General features: G+C 43.4%; 1 protein-coding gene and 1 long non-coding RNA gene across 4 annotated transcripts; one reads left to right on the forward strand and one right to left on the reverse strand.

Moving 5' to 3' along the window:
• The first annotated feature begins 4,719 nt into the window (after positions 1-4,719).
• On the forward strand, positions 4,720-11,829 carry LOC139538305 (protein AMBP-like). Of its 3 annotated transcripts, XM_071340187.1 has the most exons (11): positions 4,720-4,949; positions 5,232-5,374; positions 5,888-5,964; positions 6,308-6,424; positions 6,800-6,901; positions 7,224-7,285; positions 7,521-7,602; positions 10,772-10,939; positions 11,244-11,420; positions 11,625-11,695; positions 11,732-11,829. In XM_071340187.1, the coding sequence occupies exons 1-10, from the start codon at positions 4,836-4,838 to the stop codon at positions 11,651-11,653; spliced, it is 1,071 nt and encodes a 356-aa protein (XP_071196288.1). In that variant the 5' UTR covers positions 4,720-4,835; the 3' UTR covers positions 11,654-11,695; positions 11,732-11,829. The 3 variants fall into 3 exon arrangements, with proteins under 3 accessions (XP_071196288.1, XP_071196277.1, XP_071196299.1); XM_071340176.1 differs by having other exon boundaries at positions 11,625-11,829; XM_071340198.1 differs by lacking the exon at positions 6,308-6,424 and having other exon boundaries at positions 4,755-4,949; positions 11,625-11,829.
• Positions 10,644-27,242, reverse strand: LOC139538311 (uncharacterized). The gene is made up of 2 exons (XR_011667704.1): positions 26,816-27,242; positions 10,644-12,320 (listed from the first exon to the last, which is right to left on the reverse strand). It is a non-coding gene; the product is annotated as an uncharacterized lncRNA (long non-coding RNA).
• Between the last annotated feature and the right edge of the window lie 30 nt (positions 27,243-27,272).

Consider the following 27,272-nt stretch of genomic DNA (forward strand, 5'->3'; position numbering starts at 1 on the left):
AAGAGAAGTCCTCTGTTTGCCCTAATAAGAGAAGGCCTCTGCTTGCCCTAACAAGATAAGTCCTCTGTTTGCCCTAATAAGAGAAGGCCTCTGCTTGCCCTAACAAGATAAGTCATATGCTTGCCTTAACAAGAGAAGAGCCTTCTCTCAGCATCTTCATAACAAACCAGCATATCTGTTAAAAGTTGGTGATCTTGGTTTCATCTGGGAACTGTTGTGATTCTAAACATAGTGAAAGAGAGAGAGAAATCACCAACACTGGACAATTGACGAGTGGAAAAACATGGCCTGAAACATGACCTCAACCCAATAGAGCATCTTTGGGATGAGCTAGAACAAGCTGTTCTCAGCATGAATGTACTGCCGTCCAATCTTCAGCAACTGCATAATGCCCTGGCGTCAGCATGGTCCAACATGTAGAATGCCCTGAAGAATTCAGGCTGTTCTGGAGGCAAAGGGGGGTCCGACCCAGTACTAGAAGGGTGTACCTAATAAACTGGCCGGTGAGTGTATGTGACCGTATACAAACATAAGCAATGTTTGAGATTATTATGTTTTAGTCAAATATTAGATCTGTTTGGGCGTCTTGCAGTCTTACAGTTTGGGCTTCTTGCAGTCTTACAGTTTGGGCTTCTTACAGTCTTACAGTTTGGGCTTCTTACAGTCTTACAGTTTGGGCTTCTTACAGTCTTACAGTTTGGGCTTCTTGCGGTCGATTTGCAGTCTACAAATTATTTGTAATTATGTCCACTCATGAAAAAATCGTCCTGTGGCTGAATCTAGTTGAAAATCCCAGGATTACAATATTAAAAGTCCTTTGAACATCGTCGTTTTTTCCAGACTATAACCAGGTGAAGGACATTACGGTAGAGGCGACCAACCAACTACAATGACTGTGCAGTGGTCCTGAAGCACAAGAAGATGGACGGAGAGTACACACTGGGGATTTAATATTTTCCCAGTATTTTACAAATGTTCCATCCTGAGAATAAATCCCTTTTCTCCCGGGTAACCCGGTATGCCCCACCAAAACCTGAAGTTTCATTCAAAAGCATGATAAAGCTTATAAATAGGCCTAAGTATGGATTTGATTAGAGCTTTGATTAAATGAGCCTGATGAGGCATACAGTAAAGCATACATTAAAGACATTTAATGAGACCAAGCCCAAAAGATTGTGCCGTTATCCAATACATATTGTACAGTGCATTCGGAAGGTATTCAGACCCCTTCACTTTTTCCACATTTTGTTATGTTATAGCTTTATTCCTCATCAATCTACGCACAACACCCCATAACGACAAAGCAAAAACAGGTTTTTAGAAATGTTAGCAAAATTATTAAAAATGAAATACTGAAATATCACATTTACATAAGTATTCAGACCATTTTACACAGTACTTTGTTGAAGCACCTTTGGCAGCGATTACAGACTCGAGTCTTCTTGGGTATGACGCTACAAGCTTGGCACACCTGTATTTGGGGAGTTTCTCCCATTCTTCTCTGAAGATCCTCTCAAGCTCTGTCAGGTTGGATGGGGAGCATCGCTGCACAGCTATTTTCAGGTCTCTCTAGAGATATTTGATCGGGTTCAACTCCGGGCTCTGGCTGGGTCACTCAAGGACATTCAGAGACTTGTCCCGAAGCCACTTCTGTGTTGTCTTGGCTGTGTGCTTAGCGATGTTGTCCTGTTGGATGGTGAACCTTTGCCCCAGGTCCTGAGTGCTCTGGAACAGGTTTTCATCAAGGATCTCTCTGTACTTTGCTCCGTTCATCTTTTCCTCGATCCTGATTAGTCTCCCAGTCCCTGCCGCTGAAAAACATCCCCACAGCATGATGCTGCCACCACCATGCTTCACCGTATGGATGGTGCCAGGTTTCTTCCAGACGTGATGCTTGGCATTCCGGCCAAAGAGTTCAGTCTTGGTAACATCAGACCAGAGAATCTTGTTTCTCATGGTCAGAGTCGCTTATGTGCCTCTTGGCAAACTCCAAGAGGGCTATCATGCCTTTTACTGAGGAGTGGCTTCCGTCCGGCCACTCTACCATAAAGGCCTGATTGGTGGAGTGCTGCAGAGATGGTTGTCCTTCTGGAAGGTTCTCCCACCTCCACAGAGGAACTCTGGAGCTCTGTCAGAGTGACCATTGGGTTCTTGGTCACCTCCCTGACGAAGGCCCTTCTTGGTAGTTCCAAACTTCTTCCATTTAAGAATGATGGAGGCCACTGTGTTCTTGGGGGCCTTCAATGCAGCGGAAATGCTTTTGTACCCTTCCCCAGATCTGTGCTTCGACACAATCCTGTCTCAGAGCTCTACGCACAATTCTTTGACCTCATGGCTTGGTTTTTACTCTGACATACATTGTCAACTGTGGGATCTTATCTTATCAATTGAATATACCACAGGTGGACTCCAATCAAGTTGTAGAAACATCTCAATCATTATCAATGGAAACAGGATTCACCTGAGCTCAATTTCGAGTCTCATAGCAAAGGGTCTGAATAATTATGTAAATAAGGTATTTCCGTTTTTTTGTTTTTATAAATTGGCAGAAATATCTAAAAATCTGTTTTCACTTCGTCATTACAGGATTAGATTGATGAGGGCAAAAAATTATTTAAACAATTTTAGAATAAGGCTGTAACGTAACAAAATGTGGAAAAAGTCATGGGGTCTGAAAACTTTCTGAATGTACTGTATATGATATAGGCTACTGCACATTACTCACAACATGAAAGCCCATAGATGTAGCTAGCTATATACTCTCTTGGGTAAAACGAAGAAACTAGCTCCAGTAGGCTAATCTTTTTGAGTGTGAACTGTATTATTGTACTTTGTTGTATTATACTGTATTATATGGACTGAAATTACACACATTGTTCAAACCATTATAAAGCAGGGAGAGCTCATGCGATTCTGTTGCACCTACAAAGTTAAAAGTATAGGCCAGCTAATTTAATTTTAATGATGAAATATAATAGCTCTTATATCTCTTTCTCTCTCTATTGTTGCTTCAATCCTTCCTTGCTTTCAACAGTTAAATGAAATACGTTTCGTTGTCCTCTTCTTAGATGCACTTCTCTTCACGAAGATTGAATAGTTATGGGTCTGAACTGCCATAGCCTACCGCCATTGCGCGTTCACGCTTCTTTCAAACTACCCATGATTTCTATTGGCTGCTTTTTTAACATTCAGCAAACAAGAGCTTGCGTACCTCTTTGAATAGTCTATAGGTATAAGAAATGTAAAAAAAATATTAAAAAAATAAATGTCCAGCAGGCTATTCTAGTCCAGCGTGTCCTGCATGGGACTCCAAGAGCAAAGGAGCATTTTTTAAGGAGAGAGGCCAGCGGAGCACAGGTGCATGCGTGTTGCGCAAGAGACAGTAAGTTAGCATAACCCAGAATGAATTAGCTAAATATAAGGCCAATACTGCATTGAATGTATTACCTGAAAGAGGTAAGCTAGGACATCTATATACAGGGCTATATATCAATCTAGAACAGGATGATCTATTTTGGATATATTTTTATGGAATTGATGGAGAAAGACTGCAAGAGAGTGCAATGATATTAAAACAACAATATTCGAGTTATAGGCTGCTTTAAAACTCTTCAGCTGCAATAAATAAATAAAAACGTTACAATTAAAACATAAGGTGACCTGCGAAAGTCAGACGGAGATGGGTCAATTAGACACACGTTCAGTATTTAAATGATAGACTATGCTGCAGCAAATATAGGCCTACTTGTCACAAGAAAAAAAGTTACCATGATGAGATGATAGATCTACATGCATTGCGAACTGCACTCTAATCTGAGATGGGCTGCTTGTCCCTACTCTGAGCGTTGATCATGCAGAGGCCGTAGAGAAGCCAGATTTAGACATCACATATAACAGTTAAAATTTCACGCCATGCTGTTCATATAAATCATTTATTATAATTTACTGGGTTCTCGCAGTTATTTATCCCGGAAAAAGCGAATGGTTTGTGGTGGTAAATCCCAGTAAATCCCGGAAACCGGATTCCCACCATTCAACCCTAGTAAACACAGGTGTCCCTCTATGGTGAGTCTGTCTACATATTACTCTTCTTCTGGTCTTATAGGTCATTCCCTGAAGGTGAAGCCTGATATGATAAAAAAATGTCCCTAGGAGTGCAGTTTGACCCCAAACAGGTAGTCTTAAAGCAGACATTTATGTGTCAAAACATTGTTGCTCTCCTTGTTGTTTACAGAGAACTGCCGTCCCTATGGACACTAGGTAAGTTAATAGACTTCCTTTCTACAGACAGTCTATGTTGTTGATGACGGACTACAATTACTGAAACACGTGATATTTGAATGAACTGTAGGTTTTATTTTTGCCTCTCCATATGGAATATGTTAAATTTACTTTTAGACGCCCCTTATTTTACAACCAACGTCCTCTCAGATGTCAGATGTCAGATAGAGAGAGAGAGAAAGAGATCTGCAGGGTTCTATATTAGGCCAATATTGTTTTAGCTATGCATGCTACTGCTCGGTTGTGGTTAAATTTGAGATATTTTTTCCTATTAAATTCCACTTAGAAGTCGAATATTACAGTGACAAACAGAGAGATAAGGAGAACTTTGCTCTGTTTGCGGTTTGTTTTCTGCTGGAGTTTGAGGGGTACAGGAAGGGGTAAACACACATGGTCATTGGCCATTGGCTTGCTAGCCTAATCCAGTGGAGGGGGTTGAGGTAGAGGGTTGGAGGGATAAAGGTTGGAGGGGTGGAGAGATTAGCTCTCCCAGCAGTTCCAAGAGCTCAGGGTAAGCCTCAGTCAGAGGTTGGTATCAGAGACAGAAAGACAGAATGCAGCAGGTTGTCGTACTCACGCTCCTCTTGGGCCTCGTTTGCCTCCTCCATGGAGTGCCCGTGCTTCCCGAACCTCTCTTCCCCACACAGGAGAACTTCGACCTGACTAAGGTCAGAGTGTCTTCTGTTTCTCAGACCATGGATCTGTCTCTCGCCTTATCTGATCTATTAGTCATAATCAGTAGAGTAATTGTTTTGAAAATTCTTCGTAACGTTACTTGATGGCCAAATGGCCAATAGACTGATTCAGTTGAGTTGTCAAGCTATGTAGATTTTGTGATTTTAGTGTCTATTCGCTTGTAAGTTTATACGCCTCAGATGTCTAAATATTGCTGTTCCCAGTACAGTATTACAGGTTGTTAAAACCTTTCCATCTGTCTCTCTATTGGTCAGTTCATGGGGAAGTGGCATGATATTGCGGTAGCGTCCACCTGCCCCTGGATGCAGCGCCACAAGGGAGATGCAGCCATCGGAACCCTGGAGCTGCAGGCCAGCAGCACCGGAGACAAAGTCAGCATGACAAGGAGCATGACAAAGTGAGGTTACACACACACACATTGATATTCGTGTCTCTGAACTGTACCTAATAATGGAACTGGATTCACCATAGCTTAAAGACCCAATGCAGTCAAACTTCTGTTTGAAACTAACGCTGTAAAAGTGAGATTATTTTGTAAAAAATCTGTGATATTACATAGTTGTTGGTTAAAAAAAATGCAATTACACGGGACGTTCTAATCAGAAGGTTTTGTATGGGTGGAGTTCTGGCTTGCCTGGTGACATCACCAGGCAGTATAAGTTATTAGACCAATAACAAAGAGTTCCAAATCTCTGCCAATAACAGCTAGTTTTCAGGTTACATATCCCTCCAATTAGGCCCCTCACTCAGACCACTCCCAGACAGTCCTACCTAATTATTGTTTGAGGAATAGTTTTTTAGATTTTAATTAAAAACAGTAAGGTACTTAATTGTTAAGCAGATATTGAGATTAAAACGGCTGCTTTGGCCTTTAATTCAATATATGCTGTGTGCGTGCGTGCGTGTGCAGGCACGGGACATGTAAGCAGATCTCTGGTGATTACGAGCTGACCAACACACCTGGAAGATTCACCTACCACATCGCCAGTAAGTCTGTTTGTCACTTCCTCTCCTCAACCATGTCTGAAAACTTTACCTTCCCCGTCCTTGTTTAGTCCCCGTCACAATTAGTCCTCTCAAAGCTAATTGGAAGAGAATGTTCAAGGGAGGGACCTTGGATCCTCTCTTACAATGCGCTTTGAGAGGAATTAAGGAAACAAGGACGGCTAGTGACGGAGGAAGCAAGGATGTGACAGCTAGTAATGTTTCCATACACAGTCTGTGTATTTTTGTAATCGATGAGAGGTCAACGGTGAGAGGTAATGGGCATTGTGTACTATATTTATGCTCGTACTCTCCTACCGTATAAGTCCATGTTTCCTTCATGCAGAGTGGGCGGCTGATGTTGATGCCTATGTGGTTGACACTAACTATGATGAGTACGCCATCGTCATGTTGAGTAAACAAAAAACAGGAGGCGAGAAGACAAAGTCTGCCAAGCTATACAGTGAGTGTCACCCCAGTGTCATTTATTTAACTTCACACCACTGAGACAGTAGCCTGGTACCAGATCTGTTTGTGGTGTCTTGCCAACTCCTTTGGTTGTAATTATGATTGTCACGACAACGACCATAGGATTTGGCTATACAGTCAATCAATCAACCAATTGATTTGGCTATAGAGCAGCACAAACACAAACATGATAATGACTATAGGAGTTGGCAGGTCCACAAACAGATCTGAAACCAGGCCTATCAGACACAGCTATAGTGTTGTTATATTCAGCAGCAGAAGATCTGATCTGAGACCAGGCCACTCAGAAACAGCTATAGTGTTAATTATATTAAGCAGTAGAAGTCAATTAAAATGCTGCCTCCTTCAGGTCGCACCATGGAACTGTCGCCCACTATCCTGGATGACTTCAGGAGGCTGGTGAGGGAGCAGGGCATGGCTGACGACACAATCATCATCAAACAGAACAAAGGTAGAGGCACACACACAGGGGCGGACTGGGACCAGAAATCGGCCTTGGCATTTCTAAATCGGCCTTGGCATTTTCCTTCAGGCGCCCGTTATTAGCCGAATATTTATAATTTTGCACAAAAAAACAAAGTTGAACAGGCCCACTGGGCAAAATATGGACCAGCCATTTGTGTGTGCCCCTGCACACACATGCACAAATACTCACATACACCAGGCAGCAAGTACACAGCCACATGCGCACGTACGCATGCACACACACTCCAGTGACATCCACTATGTGTCTGGACATTGTTTGACCTTTGAACTCCTGTCTCTGTCCACAGGGGAGTGTGTACCAGGAACAGAGCCTGTAGCAGCAGAGCCTCAGCCTGAGGTTACAGCACTGGTACTTCCTGTATTCAATTATTCAATGTTGAGGTTGTACCCCGTGTCAGAGTCTGGGATTATATCGAAAAGCAGCTTTGGTTAAAGGCATTACAGAAAGTAAATCAACATTTTCCTAAATGAAAAGCATTGACGATAATTGGAATTGGAATTTCAGTATACTTCCTGAATTGATTGGAAGTAAAATGGAATTTACCCCAACCCTGCTGAGTACTCACCTGTCTGTCTGTCCCCAGAGAGCCAAGAGGAACATAGTCCTCCCTGAGTTGCCCGCTGAGGAGGGTTCTGGTGCCGGAACCATGATGTTCAGGAGTAAAGGTGAGAGTGCCTGGTGGGCCTGCTAGGCCCGTGACCTCTACATTGAAGGTACGTTTTAGCATCAGCTCTGTGTGGGTCTAGTCATTGAATGGCTGGAAGCTGCTAGAACACATTTTTGGTGTAGCTCCGGACAAACATAGCTAATTAAAGTCATACAAGAATCAGGTGTGCTTGTCCAGGGCTACAATAGAAGCGTGTACTGTTAGGGATACTGGAGGACTGAAGTTGAGTAACACTCATGTATATTACATGTAATTACAGTGTACAGTGGAGTCCGAAATTATTCCCACTGTTGATAACGACGAGCAAAAATGACTGTATAAAATAAATAATTCTAAATACTGAGCTAAATCATACGCTCAAATAAATTGGAAAATTATTTTATTTATACTAATACAATTGCTCAGAAAATTTGATTTTGTTTAACAAGGTAGGGGGTCAAAATTATTGACACTCCTGTTTTCAATACCTTTCAATACCTCACCTTGCGAGGATAACAGCACTGAGCCTTTTTCTAAAAGGTTTTATGAGTTGGAGACCACATTGGGAGGGGTCTTAGACCAGTCCTCCATACAGAATCGTTTATACCATTCAATTAGTCTATTTCTTCTGCACTCGTAAATACCAACCATTAGTCTGTGTTATTAACGGGGGCTGAGCTAGAGCGGTGTTTGCGGAACAAGGGCGGATCCCGAATTGGCCTGGGACTTGGTCTTTTTACTAAAACGTCTGTAGAATCTGAATGTTTTGAGCTACAAAAGTCTCATGAATATGCACGTGTAACATGTTTTGCTCTATGACCTCACAAGCTACACAAGAGTCGTTAGAAGGTAAGTGGGCCTTCTACATAGAAGATCATAGTAAATCCCAGGACATAGTGTCTATAATACTGTAAGGGGTTCTTCTACATAGAAGATCATAGTAAATCCCAGGACATAGTGTCTATAATACTGTATGGGGTTCTTCTACATAGAAGATCATAGTAAATCCCAGGACATAGTGTCTATAATACTGTACGGGGTTCTTCTACATAGAAGATCATAGTAAATCCCAGGACATAGTGTCTATAATACTGTAAGGGGTTCTTCTACATAGAAGATCATGGTAAATCCCAGGACATTGTGTCTATAATACTGTAAGGGGTTATTCTACATAGAAAATCCTAGTAAATCCCAGGACATAGTGTCTATAATACTGTAAGGGGTTCTTCTACATAGAAGACCATAGTAAATCCCAGGACATAGTGTCTATAATACTGTAAGGGGTTATTCTACATAGAAGACCATAGTAAATCCCAGGACATAGTGTCTATAATACTGTAAGGGGTTCTTCTACATAGAAGATCATAGTAAATCCCAGGACATAGTGTCTATAATACTGTAAGGAGTTCTTCTACATAGAAGATCATAGTAAATCCCAGGACATTGTGTCTATAATACTGTAAGGGGTTCTTCTACATAGAAGATCCTAGTAAATCCCAGGACATAGTGTCTATAATACTGCAAGGGGTTCTTCTACATAGAAGATCATAGTAAATCCCAGGACATAGTGTCTATAATACTGTAAGGGGTTCTTCTACATAGAAGATCCTAGTAAATCCCAGGACATAGTGTCTATAATACTGTTATAAGCTCACATAGTTGCTGTCACAAACTCTTAACTCCACACAATTGTCACTGACTAGTTGGATATTAATTTCCCACCGAGCAAACCATTTCTGTACTTACAACATTCATATAAATTCATTTTTATCAGGTTTCTGCTTTGCCAGACTTTTTTAAACATTTGTCAAGAAAACTCATTGATCAAACTGTTTATGTCAAATGTATGTTCTACTTGCAGCCCCGGTTGTCCTGAAAGGAAAATGGTAAAACACTTCATTGTGATGCTAAATAGGTCTGGACATGCAGAATGAAGAAAGTCAGATAAATGAAAAGCAGATTTTTGATGGGGTCTCGGGACTGATAGGGTTAACCATTTCTTTGTGGATTTTGATGTGAGCTTGGGGTTATTGTCTTGTGGAAGATCCACTTGAGGCCAAGTTTCAACCTCCTGGCTGAGGCAACCAGATTTTGGGCAAACATTCTTGGGTACTGGGTAAACTTCATGATGCCGTTGACCTTAACAAGGGTCCAATGGGCCTCCCGAGTGGCGCAGTGGTCTAAGCCACTGCATCGCAGTGCAAGCTATGCCACTAGAGATTCTGGGTTCGAGTCCAGGCTCTGTCGCAGCCGGCCGCGACCGGGAGACCCATGGGGCGGCGCACAACTGGCCCAGCGTCGTCCGGGTTAGGGAGGGTTTGGCCGGCAGGGATGTCCTTGTCCCATCGTGCACTAGCGACTCCTGTGGCGGGCCGGGCGCAGTGCACACTGACACAGTCACCAGGTGTACGGTGTTTCCTCCAACACATTGGCATGGCTGGCTTCCAGGTTAAGTGGGCATTGTGTCATGAAGCAGTGTGGTTGGGTTGGGTTGCGCTTGGTTGGGTTGCGTTTCGGAGGACGCACGGCTCTCGACCTTCGCCTCTCCCTAGTCCGTACGGGAGTTGCAGCGATGAGACAAGACTGTAACTACCAATTGGGGAGAAAATAAATAATAATAATAAATGAATTAAACAAGGGTCCAAGGACCAATGGAAGCAAACCCTTAACATTAAATATCCACCACCATATTTCTTTAGTAGGTATGAAGTTATTTTCTGCTCAAGGCGTTCTCATTTTGATGCCAAACCCACCACTGGTGTGCGTGGCCAAAGACCTCTATTTTCATGTCATCCATGTGCATTGGCACTTGGATTGAAACCAGTGCTTGGTCAGATGACATGAAAATATAGTTATTTGGCCATGCACACCAGTTTTGGGTGCCATTATCCTCGCAAGGTGAGGTATTGAAAAGGGTGTCAATAATTTTGACCGCTACCTTTTTGAGAAAATAATTATTACTTATTACTGATTATTATTATTACTAAATCTCTTTCTCTGAGCAACTGTATTATGTATAAAATAATATAATTTCCCAAAAAGTGTAGCATACAATATAGCTCAGTATTTGAATGATTTATTTTATACAGTCAGTGTTGTTCATCTTTATCAAGGGTGTCAATCATTTCAGACCCTACTGTATGTCTATGGCTAAAACACACAATGCACTGCTATACATCTCTCTTCAGAGTCCTGTAACGCCGATCCGGACGCAGGTCCCTGTTTCGGGACAGTGCAGAGGTACTTCTACAACTCCACCAGTATGGCCTGTCAGCTGTTCACCTACGGAGGCTGCATGGGCAACCAGAACAACTTTGTGACCGAGAGGGAGTGTCTCCAGAGCTGTCGCAATGAGGGTGAGTGGATAGAGTGTAACAGTGGTGGTTTTTCTGTTGGTGAACCACACTCGTGTGACGGGTCATCTTGTCTAAGAGCTTGAGACTTGCGTTAGCTCCACAGAGCTAATGCCTTCACTTTAGCTCAGTGGGCTTATACAGTCTTGTGGTGCGTAGGAGACACAGGCTTGACTTCTAACCTAGTTGATGATGTGACAATGCTCAACCCACTTCAAGAACCAATATGATGTCCATGCCCATAAACTACGTGAGACAAGATTGTCCCTCATGTCTTTCCTCCTGTCTGGTGTGTGTCTCTCTACAGCTGCCTGTAGACTGCCCATGGATGCTCGGCCCTGCACTGGACAGCCCAAGATCTGGGTCTTCCACTCAAACTCTGGTCTCTGTCTGGATCATGAAAAGGACTATTGCCAGGTCAACAGTAACAAGTTCTACTCCAAGAGGGAGTGTGAGGAGTACTGTGGGGTGATGAAGGATCCAGGTAAGAGACACACACATATTGTCTGTTATAACAAGGCCTAGGGCAACACTGCCATGTCATTCTGATATCTTTTGGGATTACATGGTCAAGTTGTACTGATTGTGAAATTACGTTTTTCAACATATTTTTAGTGACCACAAAAAAAGGCATTATTTATCTGGTTTTAGTCTGCTTATCTGATGTGAATGTGCCTTTGTATTACAGGAGAAGGGGAGTTCCTCAAAACAAACTAAAGGAGATGAGAACACAGAACGTACAGCACAGATCAACCACTGAACGTACAGCACAGATCAACCAAAGATCAACCACATAACGTACAGCACAGATCAGATCAATATGTTGATCAACAGTAACACACTATGGATATCATACATTACCATAGAGCACAATAAAATGATGGATGAACCTGCTTGGCATCATGTCTTATGTAAACTAGATCCTGACTTTGTGCTGTTGAGTTGATAGTCTGTTTGGTTAACCGCCACCAACTGAATGCTGATGATACACCCATTCATATATGTAATATAAAGGTATATATTAGGTAAAGTTATTGTTCAGCCAAGAGTTTACCAAAGATATAAAATATACAATATACTGTATTTCTTGTAATGTAATACAGTGTATTATGGCGGGATCTGATGACCGGTGTATGAGTAACCAGCAGAGGGCGATGTTGCTCCAGTTACAGTGACAGCCGTCTCCCAAATTTCTGCTCCCCGTCTAGCGCTGCTCTGCTTGGCCACAACCAAGGAACGACTGGATCGGTGCTAGCTTCCTGCTCCTGGTTCCCAGAGTTCCCGGCTGCTCTCTGCGTTCCGCTGGCCGTAGAATGCTGGGAATATCCGGAGAGGAAAAGGGAACTGACAGCATGGAGGGACCATCTGTACAAGGGCACACCACCTGGTCGGACGGAGAGAGAGATGGCAAACAAATACACCACTGGGCCAGCTAGGGATTTTAGCACAGACAACTCTCACACAAATAGTAGCACGTACACATGGCTCAGTATACCATACAGTTTAACTTTCAGACAGAAATAAAATACAATACACATTCCCTCTTAGAGTCAGACACAATGATATATTCACCAAAAAGTGATCATTCGGTGAGTTTCCTAGAATTTTTCACTTTCTCACGCAAGCATGCATTCAGTGCACGTGAACGCACACACATGCACACGCACACAGAGACAGAGACAGAGAGAGAAGTCTTACAGACTGACCAAATATGCTGCTGAGATCTACTCACACAGAGCACACATACTAAACATATACTGAACCAAAAATATAAACGCAACATGCAAAAATGTTACTGAGTTACAGTTCATATGAGGAAATCAGTCAATTGAGATAAATTCATCATTATTATTAATCTATGGACTTCACATTACTGGGAATACATATATGCATCTGTTGGTCACAGACACCTTAAAATAAATGGGTCTCACAATGGGCCTCAGGATCTCGTCACGGTATTTCTGTGCATTGAAATTGCCATCGATAAAATGCAATTGTGTTGGTTGTCCGTAGCTTATGCCTGCCAATACCATTCCCCAACACTACAATGGGGCACTGTTCACAACATTGACATCAGCAAATCGCTCGCCCACATGACGCTATACACTTACGTGGTCTGCGGCTGTGAGGCCAGTTGGATGTACTGTCAAATTCTATAAAAGAACGTTGGAGGTGGCTTATGGTAGAGAAATGAACATTCAATTATCTGGCAGCTTTGGTGGACATTCCTGCAGTCAGCATGACAATTGCACGTTCCCTCAAAACTTGAGACATCTGTGGCATTGAGTTGTGTGACAAAACTGCACATTTTAGAGTGGCCTTTTATTGTCCCCAGCACAAGGTGCACCCGTGTAATGCTCATGCTGTTAAATCAGCTTCTTAATATGCCACACCTGTCAGGCGAATGGATTACCTTGGCAAAAGAAAAATAATCACTAAAAGGGATGTAAACAAATTTGTGCACAACATTTTTGATAAATATTTTTTTTGCATATGGAACATTTATGAGGTCTTTTTATTTCAGCTCATGAAACATGGAACCAACACTTTACATGTTGCATTTATATTTTTGTTCAGTGAACATGGTGAGGAAACATAGACCTGCAGCCTTTTCAACCGGGACTTAATGCACCGACCCCCTTTACACGTGAGGAAATGAAAACAATCACTCAATGCTGATATATGCCTCTTTTATAACAATATTTCAGTGTTAGCTATTGTAGTTGAAGTTTCAGTGTAGTTGGCATTGAAGTTGGCTATTTAATTGTAGTTTGCCCTATTTCTTTAACACTGTTTCAGTATAGTCTTTCAAATGAAAAGGAAGTGCAATATCCCTTTCTGTTACAGCAGACTGTTACTAATGAGAGACTGACACACACACACACAAAGTGGCAGAAAAAGACGTCAACTGTGACTGTCCGACAGACATGCCCACAGTATTTGCTGTTTGACCAACAACAAAAAAAAGAAAAAAAGAAAGAGTTCCCATGAAAATCCTCAGGATGTTTTCTATCAGCTTTGGCAAGTGAGACCAACGGAAAGCAAAGACACATGAAACTGTGAGACTTCAACACTTTTGGTAGAAAGTGCACCTCTTGTTTTCTCACAGAGGCTTAAGAGTCTGATGGTCTGACCTGAGTGAATCACATAAGTGTTGTCGGTTAAGTCCAGCAGGTTTGGGTTTGTTGGAGCTCTACTCTATACGCAGTGACCCAAGTCATAGACTGTTTTCTCTGCTACTGCACGGTAAGCGGTACCGGAGTGCCAAGTTTAGGACCAAAAGGCTCCTTAACAGCTTCTACCCCCAAGCCAAAAGACTGCTACCACCCAAACTAATTTCATTGACCCCCCCCCCCCCCCTCCATTTGTTTTTAAAACTGCTGCTACTCGCTGTTTATTATCTATGTATAGTCACTTTACCCCTACCTACATGTATAAATTATCTCAACTAACCTGTACCCCCGCACAGTGACTCGGTACCGGTACCCCCTGTATATAGCCTCGTTATTGTTATTTTATTGTGTTACTTTTAATTCTTTTTTACTTTAGTTTATTCATAAATATTTTCTTTAACTCTTTCTTGAACTGCATTGTTGGTTAAGAGCTCGTAAGTAAACATTTCACGGTAAGGTCTACACCTATTGTATTCGGCGCATGTGACAAATAAAGTTTGATTTGATGCAGTCTGGGAACTGGAAGGAAACTGCAGTCAAATAGTAGACGACTATTCACAACTGTGTTGGTATGTTTGGACCATGATAGATCCTTAGTGATGTGGACACCGAAGGACTCGAAACTCTCGACCCGCTCCACTTCAGCCCCATCGATGTGAATGGGGGCCTGCTCGGCCCTCCGTTTCCTGTAAACCACAATCAGCTCCTTTGTCTTGCTGACGTTGAAGGAGAAGTTGTTGTCCTGGCACCACTCCGCCAGGGCCCTCACCTCCTCCCTGTAAGCTGTTTCATCGTTGATGGTAATCAGGCCGAGCTGTGTTGTGTCATCAGCAAACTTGATGATGGTGTTGGAGTTGTGCGTGGCGACCACGTCAAGGGTGAACAGGGAGTACAGGAGGGGGCTGAGCACGTAGACTTGTGGGGTCCCCATGTTGAGGATCAGCATGACGGAGGTGTTGCTGCCTACCTTCTCCACCTGGGGGTCGGCCCGTCAGGAAGTTCAGGACCCAGTTGCACAGGGCAGGGTTCAGACCCAGTGCTCCGAGCTTAGTGATGAGCTTGGAGTGTTGAAAGCTGAGCTATAGTCAATGAACAGCATTCTTACATAGATTTTCCTCTTGTCCAGATGGGATAGGGTAGTGTGCAGTGAAATGGTGATTGTATCTTCCATGGATCTGTTGGGGCGGTATGCAAATTGTAGTTGGTCTAGGGTATCGGGTAAGGTGGAAGTGACATGATCCTTTAACTAGCCTCTCAAAGCACTACCTTCTCTTTCTTGGGTACAGGAACAATGGTGGACATCTTGAAGCAAGTGGGAACAACAGACTGGGATAGGGAGAGATTGAATATGAATGGTGGACATCCTCTATGCACTTCCTGATGAACTCAGTCACAGAGTCAGTGTATACGTCAATACTATTCTCAGAAGCAGCCCGGAACATTTCCCAGTCTATGTTATCAAAACCATCTTGAAGCATAGATTCCGATTGGTCAGACCAACGTTGAACAGTCCTTACCACAGGTACTTCCTGTTTAGGTTTCTGCCTATAGGAGGGGAGGAGCAAAATGGAGGCCTGATCTGATTTGCTGAAGGGAGGGCGGAGGAGGGCCTTGTAGCAGTTCCGGAAGGGGGAGTGGGAATGGTCAAGAGTGCTCAATGAGCGAGAAGCACGGGAAATTATAAAACCTTGGTAATATTTTCCTCAGATTTCCTTTATTAAAGTCCCCAACTTCAATAAATGTGGCTTCAGGAAACAGAGAGGGAGGGAGAAAAAGAAAGAGAGAAACAGAAAAGACAAGGGAAGAAAGAGAGAGCCTGGAGACGTCATTATGCTAGACCACAGAAAGAGACAATTCTCTCATCAAAGCTTTTTACTCAGCTGCTGCTGGTAGAGCTGGGGCTATTGTTTGTCCTCTCCAGCAGTCCCCTTACCCCCCAGCCCATCCAACCTAACTACCAGATTATATGGCTAACTAACTACCTGATTATATGGCTAACTACCAGATAATATGGCTATCTACCAGATTATATGGCCATCTAACTACCTAATTATATGGCTAACTAACTACCAGATTATATGGCTAACAAACTACCTTATTATATGACTGTCAGTTTATATGAATAACTAACTACGAGATGCTTTACCTCTCATTCTCTCTCCCCTTTTCTCCTTCCCTCTCCCATTTCTCCTAACTACCAGATTATATGGCTAACAAAGTACCAAATTATATGGCTAATTAACTACCAGATTATATGGCTAACTAACTACCTGTCACACCCTGACCATAGAGAGCCCTTGGGGTTCTCTATGGTGCAGTAGGTCAGAGCGTGACTAGGGGGTGTTCTAGTATTATATTTCTATGTTGGTGTGAGTATGGTTCCCAATTGGAGGCAGCTGATGATTGTTGCCTCTAATTGGGGATCATACTTAACGTGGTCCTTTTCCCACCTGCGTTTGTGGGATATTGTTTTGTTTTCAGTTAGTGTCTTAGTGTGCTCGGTACTGGACGTTCGTTGATTCTTTGTTGTTTTTGTTAAATTTCACATTTTAATAAAGTATGTGGAACTCTATTCACGCTGCACCTTGGTCCACTCCTTTCGACGAACGTGACACTACCAGATGCTTTACCACTCATTCTCTCACCCCTTTTCTCCTCCCCTCTCCCACTTTCTCCTAACTAACTACCAGATTATATGGCAAACTAACTACCAGATTATACGGCTAACGAACTACCTGATTATATGGCTAACTAACTACCAAATGCTTTACCTCTCATTCTCTCTCCCATTTTCTCCTCCCCTCTCCCATTTTCTCCTAACTAACTACCAGATTATATGGCTAACTACCAGATTATATGGCTAGCTAGATTATATGGCCATCTAACTAACTGATTATATGACTAACGAACTACCAGATAATATGGCTAACTACCAAATTATATGGCCATCTCACTACCTGATTATATAACTAACTAACTATTAGATTACACGGCTAATTAACTACCTGATTATATGGCTAACTAACTACCAAATGCTTTACCTCTCATGCTCTCTCCCCTTTTCTCCTTCCCTCTCCCATTCCTCCTAACTACCAGATTATATGGATAACTAACTACCAGATTATATGGTTTACAAAGTACCAAATTATATGGCTAACTAACTACCAGATTACATGGCTAACAAACTATCAGATTATATGGCTAACTACCAGACCTCTTTTATTCTCTCTCCCCTTTTCTCCTCCCCTCTCCCATTTCTCCTCCCCTTCTCTCAGAGCTCTACATCTCAACTGTGTGTGTGTGTGCTTGTGTGTGAACACGCTCTTTGACACTAGTAGTTGTGAAAGAACAACACAATGGTCTGCCCAGTCCCAGCAGCAAGCCACATCCCTCACATCTCCTCAGAGATATCCCTGGTGTGGGGTACTCTAATCAATGGCAAATCATTTAGCCTGTGCTGGTTTTGTGTCCTATTATAGGCTATACAGCCCCATTACCCCACTGTGTCCTGTTGTTCTTTCTTGTTGAGTTTCATATAGTGGTGTTGAGGATATCTGACAGGTCTGATGATTTAACTCTCCCACAAACACGCACGCACGCAAACACACGCACGCAATCACACACAATATTTGAACTGCGAGAGCTGCAGGGCGGCCTGGGAGACACTGGATATTGCTTGAGAAAAAACAGCTACAGCGTCACTTCTTAAACCCTAACTTACTTCATTGTGAATTGTGTCTGGGGTTTATCAGGGGGAAACACAGGCTGAGGGCAGAGTTTACAGTCAGAAGGACTTTATTGCTCTCAATGGTCTCTGTAAAACCGTCTGTGAAAACATGGACACTAGATTTGCATTCAAACTAATACATTTTGTGACACAATTATTTTACTGTATGTTTACATGGCTTGTATCATACGTAAATGCTTTAGAGGTCCACGTATATAACAAACACAGAAAACAACTGGGGAATATAAGGGTTGATCTCCCTCATGTTGAAGGAAAATGAGTTGGCCTAAACATATATGCAGAATCATTAAGGCGAGGGAGATTGGGAAGGAGGAGATGGGGAGGGTGGAGATGGGGAGGGAGGAGGAGATGGGGAGGGAGGAGATGGAGAGGGAGCGAGGAAGGGGATGGGAGGAGATGGGGAGGGAGGAGAAGGGGAGGGAGGAGATGGGGAGGGAGGAGAAGGGGAGGGAGGAGATGTGGAGGGAGGAGATGGAGAGGGAGGAGATGGAGAAGGAGGGAGGAGATGGAGAGGGAGGGAGGAGATGGGGAGGGAGAGAGGAGATGGGGAGACTACTTCTCACCCCTCTTCCCCTCTTCCCCCTCTATCCTCTCTTGGATCCTCATTCTTCTCTTTCTCCACACTTCCCCCACTCCTCTCATTCAGCCTCTCTGTCCCTCCCTCTTCCCCTCTATTTTCCTACGGGCCTCCCCTCCTACCCCCCCCCCCCCCCCCCCCCCCCCCGGCCTCACCCTGTCCCAGCAGTGTTAAGGGGGAGGGGGGGCAGAGAGACTGAGGGGAGATGACAATGGGGATAATGGAGCTTGCAGTAAGAGGGCCTGGTGAATAGGGCTATTCAGTGTGGCCAGCCAAACAGAAAACATCTCCCCTCTTACTTCAAACCCAGTTTCACTCTGTACAACAAGCTCTTTATATTCTGTGATTACTCTCCAACACACACACAGGCGTGCACATACACGCACGCACGCACATTTAAGGCATAGTGACACCCACACACACACACACACACACACACACACACACACACACACACACACACACACACACACACACACACACACACACACACACACACACACACACACACACACACAAGCATAAAGAAGTGCAAGAATGGTGAGACACATACCAACACAATGGATAGCCTAGTAGTATGCTATATCTGTCTGTAAATATAACTGTAATCTGTATTTAATACCTAGTGTTTATGACATAGTCATAAACTACACAGTACAAAATATCATCCACATTATTCATTATTATTTAAACTCTATATGATAGCTATATATGTACATGCAATATATACTGAGATGAAAATATTAGTATTTTTTATTTAACCTTTATTTAACTAGGCAAGTTAGTCAAGAACAAATTCTTATTTACAATGACAGCCTACCACGGCCAAACCCTAACCCGGACAACGCTGGGCCAATTGTACGCCGCCCTATAGGACTCCCAATCACGGCCGGTTGTGATACAGCCTGGAATCGAACCGGGGTCTGTAGTGACGCTGAGTGCCTTAGACCGCTGCGCCACTCGGGAGCCCTTTGTATCTATTAGGGATCCCCATTAGCCGTTGCCAAGGCAGCAGCTTCTCTTCCTAGGGTCCAAACACATTAAGGCACTTACATTACATACAGTAATAAACAAAATATAAAACAATACGTTATATAACATTATTACACCACTACATATCTACAATACAAAATGTATAATACCACCATACAACAATATTACAAAATATGACTATCTGACGATCCACATTTAATTGAATAGTGTGTGCATTAGTTTACGAAGTAGACTACAACACAGTATCGTCCATATTATTCATCAGTGTTGTAGCGAGCGGTCCATTTAAACTCTACGGAGCTCGTTAACCTACATTGAGATCTTGCTTGTAGGCTGGTGCCTAAAGCTGATGTGTTGTGGTGGGGCGGCAGTCATTGTGTACACTTACTAAGTACACAGAAAGAATCACTGTTTCGCTGTATTATACATGCATAATTATTGGTGGGGTAGGCTGCGAATGTCACGCAACGCAGGAAAGACGGGCGTAGGTTTTGGTTCAATATATCGCAGAGTTAGATACAAGGGTGCAGAAAAATGGCATACTTTTATGTTATTTGTAAAAATAAAAAAAATCCTGGCATCCAGCATCGGTCTAATACATGTTATACCTAATCCTGGCATCCAGCATCGGGACTAATACATGTTATACCTAATCCTGGCATCCAGCATCGGTCTAATACATGTTATACCTAATCCTGGCATCCAGCATCGGGACTAATACATGTTATACCTAATCCTGGCATCCAGCATCGGGACAAATACATGTTATACCTAATCCTGGCATCCAGCATCGGGACAAATACATGTTATACCTAATCCTGGCATCCAGAATCGGTCTAATACATGTTATACCTAATCCTGGCATCCAGCATCGGGACTAATACATGGTATACCTAATCCTGGCATCCAGCCTCGGGACTAATACATGGTATACCTAATCCTGGCATCCAGCATCGGTCTAATACATGTTATACCTAATCCTGGCATCCAGCATCGGGACTAATACATGTTATACCTAATCCTGGCATCCAGCATCGGGACTAATACATGTTATACCTAATCCTGGCATCCAGCATCGGTCTAATACATGTTACACCTAATCCTGGCATCCAGCATCGGTCTAATACATGTTATACCTAATCCTGGCATCCAGCATCGGTCTAATACATGTTATACCTAATCCTGGCATCCAGCATCGGTCTAATACATGTTATACCTAATCCTGGCATCCAGCATCGGTCTAATACATGTTATACCTAATCCTGGCATCCAGCATCAGGACTAATACATGTTATACCTAATCCTGGCATCCAGCATCGGTCTAATACATGTTATACCTAATCCTGGCATCCAGCATCGGTCTAATACATGTTATACCTAATCCTGGCATCCAGCATCGGTCTAATACATGTTATACCTAATCCTGACATCCAGCATCGGTCTAATACATGTTATACCTAATCCTGGCATCCAGCATCGGTCTAATACATGTTATACCTAATCCTGGCATCCAGCATCGGTCTAATACATGTTCTACCTAATCCTGGCATCCAGCATCAGGACTAATACATGTTATACCTAATCCTGGCATCCAGCATCGGTCTAATACATGTTATACCTAATCCTGGCATCCAGCATCGGGACTAATACATGTTATACCTAATCCTGGCATCCAGCATCAGGACTAATACATGTTATACCTAATCCTGGCATCCAGCATCAGGACTAATACATGTTATACCTAATCCTGGCATCCAGCATCAGGACTAATACATGTTATACCTAATCCTGGCATCCAGCATCGGTCTAATACATGTTATACCTAATCCTGGCATCCAGCATCGGTCTAATACATGTTATACCTAATCCTGGCATCCAGCATCGGGACTAATACATGTTATACCTAATCCTGGCATCCAGCATCGGTCTAATACATGTTATACCTAATCCTGGCATCCAGCATCGGTCTAATACATGTTATACCTAATCCTGGCATCCACCATCGGTCTAATACATGTTATACCTAATCCTGGCATCCAGCATCTGGTCTAATACATGTTATACCTAATCCTGGCATCCAGCATCGGTCTAATACATGTTATACCTAATCCTGGCATCCAGCATCGGTCTAATACATGTTATACCTAATCCTGGCATCCAGCACCGGGTCTAATACATGTTATACCTAATCCTGGCATCCAGCATCGGTCTAATACATGTTATACCTAATCCTGGCACCAGGTCTTGGAACACAGTCTGAAATGAGAGACTAGCTCATGAAGAAACTCCAAACTGTGTTGATGTTGTGTTGTGGCCGAGCTGAGTGTCCTTGGGTTCAGCAGTCCATATTTCATGCATCCAAGCACGCACGCACGCACACACAGATCCAGGGTGTCCAGCTGGGCCAGGTCAGGAGACAGAAACCCCCACAGACCCCAGAACTTGTGTAGGGAGAGGGGGGTTTGACCCTTCACTGGGAGGGAGCTTCAGAGCTCCACAGCCCCATACCATCAGGCTCTCTCCAACCCTCTCCAGTCCACCAGCCCCCCCACACTGCCTGGGCTGGGCGCCATATCATCGGGCCATAGCCCCCTCCGACCTCCAGCCCTCCAGCCTGCTGCGGTATCCTCTTCACAGGCTGGGAGATCAGGGGAGGAGGCCCGGGGGGGGTTGGGTTTGGAGGGATGGAGAGAGAGAGGGAAGAGAGGTGTCTGATGTCATGGCCCTGCCCTGCTGCAGCCTGTTGCATGGAAGCACCCCAGATCAGACGCTCTGTTCTCTGCATGAAGCACACACACACACTGCTTCATGAAGCACACACACACACTGCTTCATGAAGCACACACACACACTCCTTCATGAGCGCACGCACATGCAAACACACCAAACACACGCACGTACGCACGCACGCACACACAAACACCAAATGCACACACGCATGCACACAAACACACACACACACACACACCTCCCCCAATCTCCAAAAGGGTCTGTGTAGGAATGAGCCAGACAGTGGCAACACAAAGGGACAAAAGATGCAGCAGGAGAGTACAGCGATGTGACATGGGGGGGGGGGGGGGGGGACTGGGAGAGAGGGAGGGATGTTTGATGCTCCATATGGGAGCTCCCTTACCCTTCCTCGCCATCTCTGTGCAAACAGGCAGATGTCACATTGGCTGGCCCCGCCCTGTGGGCCAGCGGGTCAGGGAGGGATGGAGGGAGGTTTGATGCTCCATATGGGAGCTCCCCTTGCAGGCAGATGTCACATTGGCCGGCCCCGCCCTGTGGGCCAGCGGGTCACAACATGACGGGGTAAATAACAGAGCAGGAGGACAGGAGAGAGAGGCCCAGCCCAGCTGCCTGCCAGAACAGCAACACCACAATACACACAAACATGGTCATGCTCATACACACAGGCTCATTTAAATACACACACTCATGCTAATACATACAGGCATACACACACACAGACACACACACACACACACGCACATATATATAGTGTATTCAGAAAGTATTCAGACCCCTTCACTTTTTCCACAATTTGTTATGTACAGCCTTATTCTAAAATATTTTTTTCCCCTCATCAATCTACACACAATGCCCCATTATGACAAAGCGAAAACAGGTTTTAAGAAATGACTGCAACACTCAACAAAGAGCTGCAGTTAGTTTCAGAGTGGGTGGCAAGAAATAAGTTAGCCCTAAATATTTCTAAAACTAAAAGCATTGTATTTGGAAAAAAACACTCACTAAACCCTATACCTCAACTAAATATTGTAATAAATAATGTGGGTTTTGAGCAAGTTGAGATGACTAAACTGCTTGGAGTAACCCTAAATTGTAAACTGTCATGGTCAAAACATATTTATGCAGTAGTAGCTAAGATGAGGAGAAGTCTGTCTATAATAAAGTGATACTCTTCCTTTTCAACAACACTGTCAACAAGGCAGGCAGGTCCTACAGGCCCTAGTTTTGTTGCACCTTGACTACTGTTCAGTCGTGTGGTCTGGTGCCACAGAAAAGGACATAGGAAAATTGGAAAATTGGATTCAATTGTACACAGAAAATAGGACAAATGTACACAGAGAGCTAATATTAATAATATGCATATCAATCTCTCCTGGCTCAAAGTGGAGGAGAGATAGACTTCATCACTACTTGTATTTATGAGAGGTGTTCGAGCTGTTGAATTGACATGTTGAATGCACCAAGCTGTCTGTTTGAACAACTGGTGTACAGCTCGGACACACATGCATATCCCCACAAGACATGTCACAAGAGGTGTCTTCACAGTCCCCAAGTCCAGAACAGACTATGGGAGGCACACAGTACTACATAGAGCCATGACTACATGGAACTCTATTCCACATCAAGTAACTGACGCAAGCAGTAAAATTAGATTTAAAAAACAGATTAAAAAAACACCTTATGGAACAGCGGGGACTGTGAAGCAACACAAACATAGGCACAGACACATGCATACACACACGATAACGTACGCACCATACATACACACGGATTTAGTACTGTAGATATGTGGTAGTGGTGGAGTAGGGGCCTGAGGGCACACAGTGTGTTGTGAAATCTGTGAATGTATTGTAATGTTTTAAAAAGGTTTTAATGTTTTAAAATTGTATAAACTGGCTTAATTTAGGAAGAGTAGCTGCTGCTTTGGCAGCTAATGGGGATCCATAATTAATACAAATACAAATACATCAAATCAAATTGTATTTGTCACATGCGCCGAATACAACAAGCTTAGACTTTACCGTGAAACTTATGAGCCCTTTACCCACAATGCAGTTCAAAAGTATGAACATGATAAAATAGATCAGAAGAAAATAGTAACACAATAAAATAACAATAATGAGGCTATATATAGCAGGTAGCCTAGTGGTTGGAGCATTGGGCCAGTAACGAAAGGTTGCTAGATCGAATCCCTGAGCTGACAAGGTAAAAATCTGTCGTTCTGCCCCTGAACAAGACAGTTAACCCACTGTTCCTAGGCCGTCATTGTAAATAAGAATTTGTTCTTAACGGACTTGCCTAGTTAAACAAAGGTTAAATTAAAAAATATATATACAAGGAGTACCGGTACAGAGTCAGTGTACTGGGTGGGGTATGAGGTAGTTGGGGTGATTGATCTAATATGTATGTTTGGGTTAGGTGATTGATTGAAGTTCTATGTGGAAGGTAGGGGGTGAAAAACAGAAAGTCCAGGTAGCTGTTTAATTAACTGATCAGCAGTCTTATGGCTTTGGGGTAGAAGCTGTTCAGGAGCCTTTTGGTCACAGACTTGGCGCTCCGGTACCGGTTGCTGTGCGGTAGCAGAGAAAACAGTCTGTGACTTGGGTGGCTTGAGTCTTTGAAAAAGAAATGTGGGCCTTCCTCTGATACCGCCTGTTAGAGAGGTCCTGGGTGGCAGGGAGCTTGGCCCCAGTGATGTACTGGGCCATACACACTCTGTAGCGCCTTGCAGTTGGATGCCAAGCAGTTGCCATACCAAGCTGTGATGCAGCCAGTCAAGATACTCTCAATGGTGCAACTGTAGTACTTTTTGAGGAACTGAGGGCCCATGTCAAATCTTTTCAGCCTCCTGAGGGGGAAGAAGTGTTGTCGTGCCCTCTTCATGACTGTTTTGGTGTGTTTGGACCATGATAGGTCCTTAGTGATGTGGACACCGAGGAACTTCTCGACCGTCTCCACTACAGCCCAGATGTGAATGGGGGCGTGTTCGGGCCTCCGTTTCCTGTAGTCCACGATAAGTTCCTTTGTCTTGCTGACGTTGAGAGAGAGGTTGTTGTCCTGGCACTACACTGCCAGGTCTCTGACCTCCTCCCTATAGGCTGTCTCATTGTCGTCGGTGATCAGGCCTACCACTGTCGTGTCGTCAGCAAAACTGGTACTCCCTGTATATATAACGGGTACTTCCTGTATATATAAACGGGTACTTCCTGTATATATAACGGGTATTTCCGGTATATATAAACTGGTACTCCCTGTATATATAACAGGTACTTCCGGTATATATAAACTGGTACTCCCTGTATATATAACGGGTACTTCCGGTATATATAAACTGGTACCTCCTGTATATATAAACTGGTACTTCCTGTATATATAAGCGGGTACTCCCTGTATATATAAGCGGGTACTCCCTGTATATATAAACTGGTACTCCCTGTATATATAAACTGGTAGTTCCGGTATATATAAACGGGTACTTCCTGTTTTTATAAACTGGTACTTCCTGTATATATAAACTGGTACTTCCTGTATATATAAACTGGTACTTCATGTATATAAACTGGTACTTCCGGTATATATAAACGGGTACTTCCTGTTTTTATAAACTGGTACTTCCTGTATATATAAACTGGTACTTCCAGTATATAAACTGGTACTTCCTGTATATATAAACTGGTACATCCTGTATATAGCCTCCTTATTGTTTTTAGTTTGTTACCATTTCCTTTTTTATTGAGCAAATATTTGTCTTACTTTTTCATTCTTAAAAGTTTAAGCCGTTGTCTAATCTTACATATGGAATTGTTTTAAGAAGGTCATACCATGTATCATTTAGCTATTTGATTTAGAGTTTTAGAACCCCTTTAGGTATCCCTAAAAAATATATTTAAAAAAATATTACTTTGTATGGGTTACCTTCAGACGAGTCCTGTGAAATTTGTGGGGGTCGTAGAGCAAAACAGAGAACACCACCTTGTTTGTGAGAGCCTCCCCTTTCTATTCAGTGCTCATATTAGTTTAGAGTGGTCATATTAGCCAAACCGTTCAGATGCTACAGACGTTTTGGTGAGAAAACCGATTTTTGGGATGTCTCCTGCTCTGACAAACAGAGCTGTAGCGCTCTGCCACTTTCCAACATACTGTAGATGCGGAAGTACAACCTAGGCAGATGCGGTGGATTGAGGCCCATGCAAACAGCTATCTGTAGCTTAAATGTAGGGATTTGGATGGGGATTTTTTGATTATGTTACTTAGATTGACACACCGGTGTGTCAATAGACTCTAGTTTTTTAAATCTGCACAGTTGGGTATGGGCTCGTAAGTAAATATTTCACTGTAAAGTCCACACCTATTGTATTCTGTGCATGTGACCAATACAATTTGATTTGATAAGCATGCATTCAATACACACACAGAATAAGGCACTTTCATCCTCAAATGCAACCACTAACATGCCCTGATTTGACTAGAGCATGTCCCTGCTCCAAACGTTTTCTGTCACATTGTTGTTCAGTATCTAACTTTCCTCTCCCTACTGTAAATCTCTCCTTCATGTTGTCAACTATTTACCCGTGTGAGGCCTGCTCCACTCCTTGTGTATGCGTGTAACAAAGGCTGAAGAGACAGGTTCCGCTTACCAGGCAATGTAGAGGTATGGGTCGCCATCTTGGACAGAGCAGAGGAATGAACACACACACACACACACACACACACACACACACACACACACACACACACACACACACACACACACACACACACACACACACACACACACACACACACACACACACACACACACAGTGTGTGTTAGCCTGGAGGGGAGGAACAGAGGTACTTTACACACTGCAGTGACAGCACTTTCCTTTAACACCAGGGTATAAAATGGATTTGAATGAGAAAGGGGAGGACAGGGGGAGAAGCAGGAGGAGGGACATGGGGTAGAGTGAGGATGGAGGGGGACAGATCTGCTGCTCTGAGCCTCCAGCATGTTATGGAGATGGAGGAGAGGAAGGGTCACCCCTCTGTTCTGTTCTCTCTCTCCCTCTGCTGCAGCTCTTCTCTTTTCACTCTCTCTTCCCTCTGTCCCTCCCT

This window comes from Salvelinus alpinus, chromosome 1, assembly GCF_045679555.1.
Source record: "Salvelinus alpinus chromosome 1, SLU_Salpinus.1, whole genome shotgun sequence".
Lineage (NCBI taxonomy): Eukaryota > Metazoa > Chordata > Actinopteri > Salmoniformes > Salmonidae > Salvelinus > Salvelinus alpinus.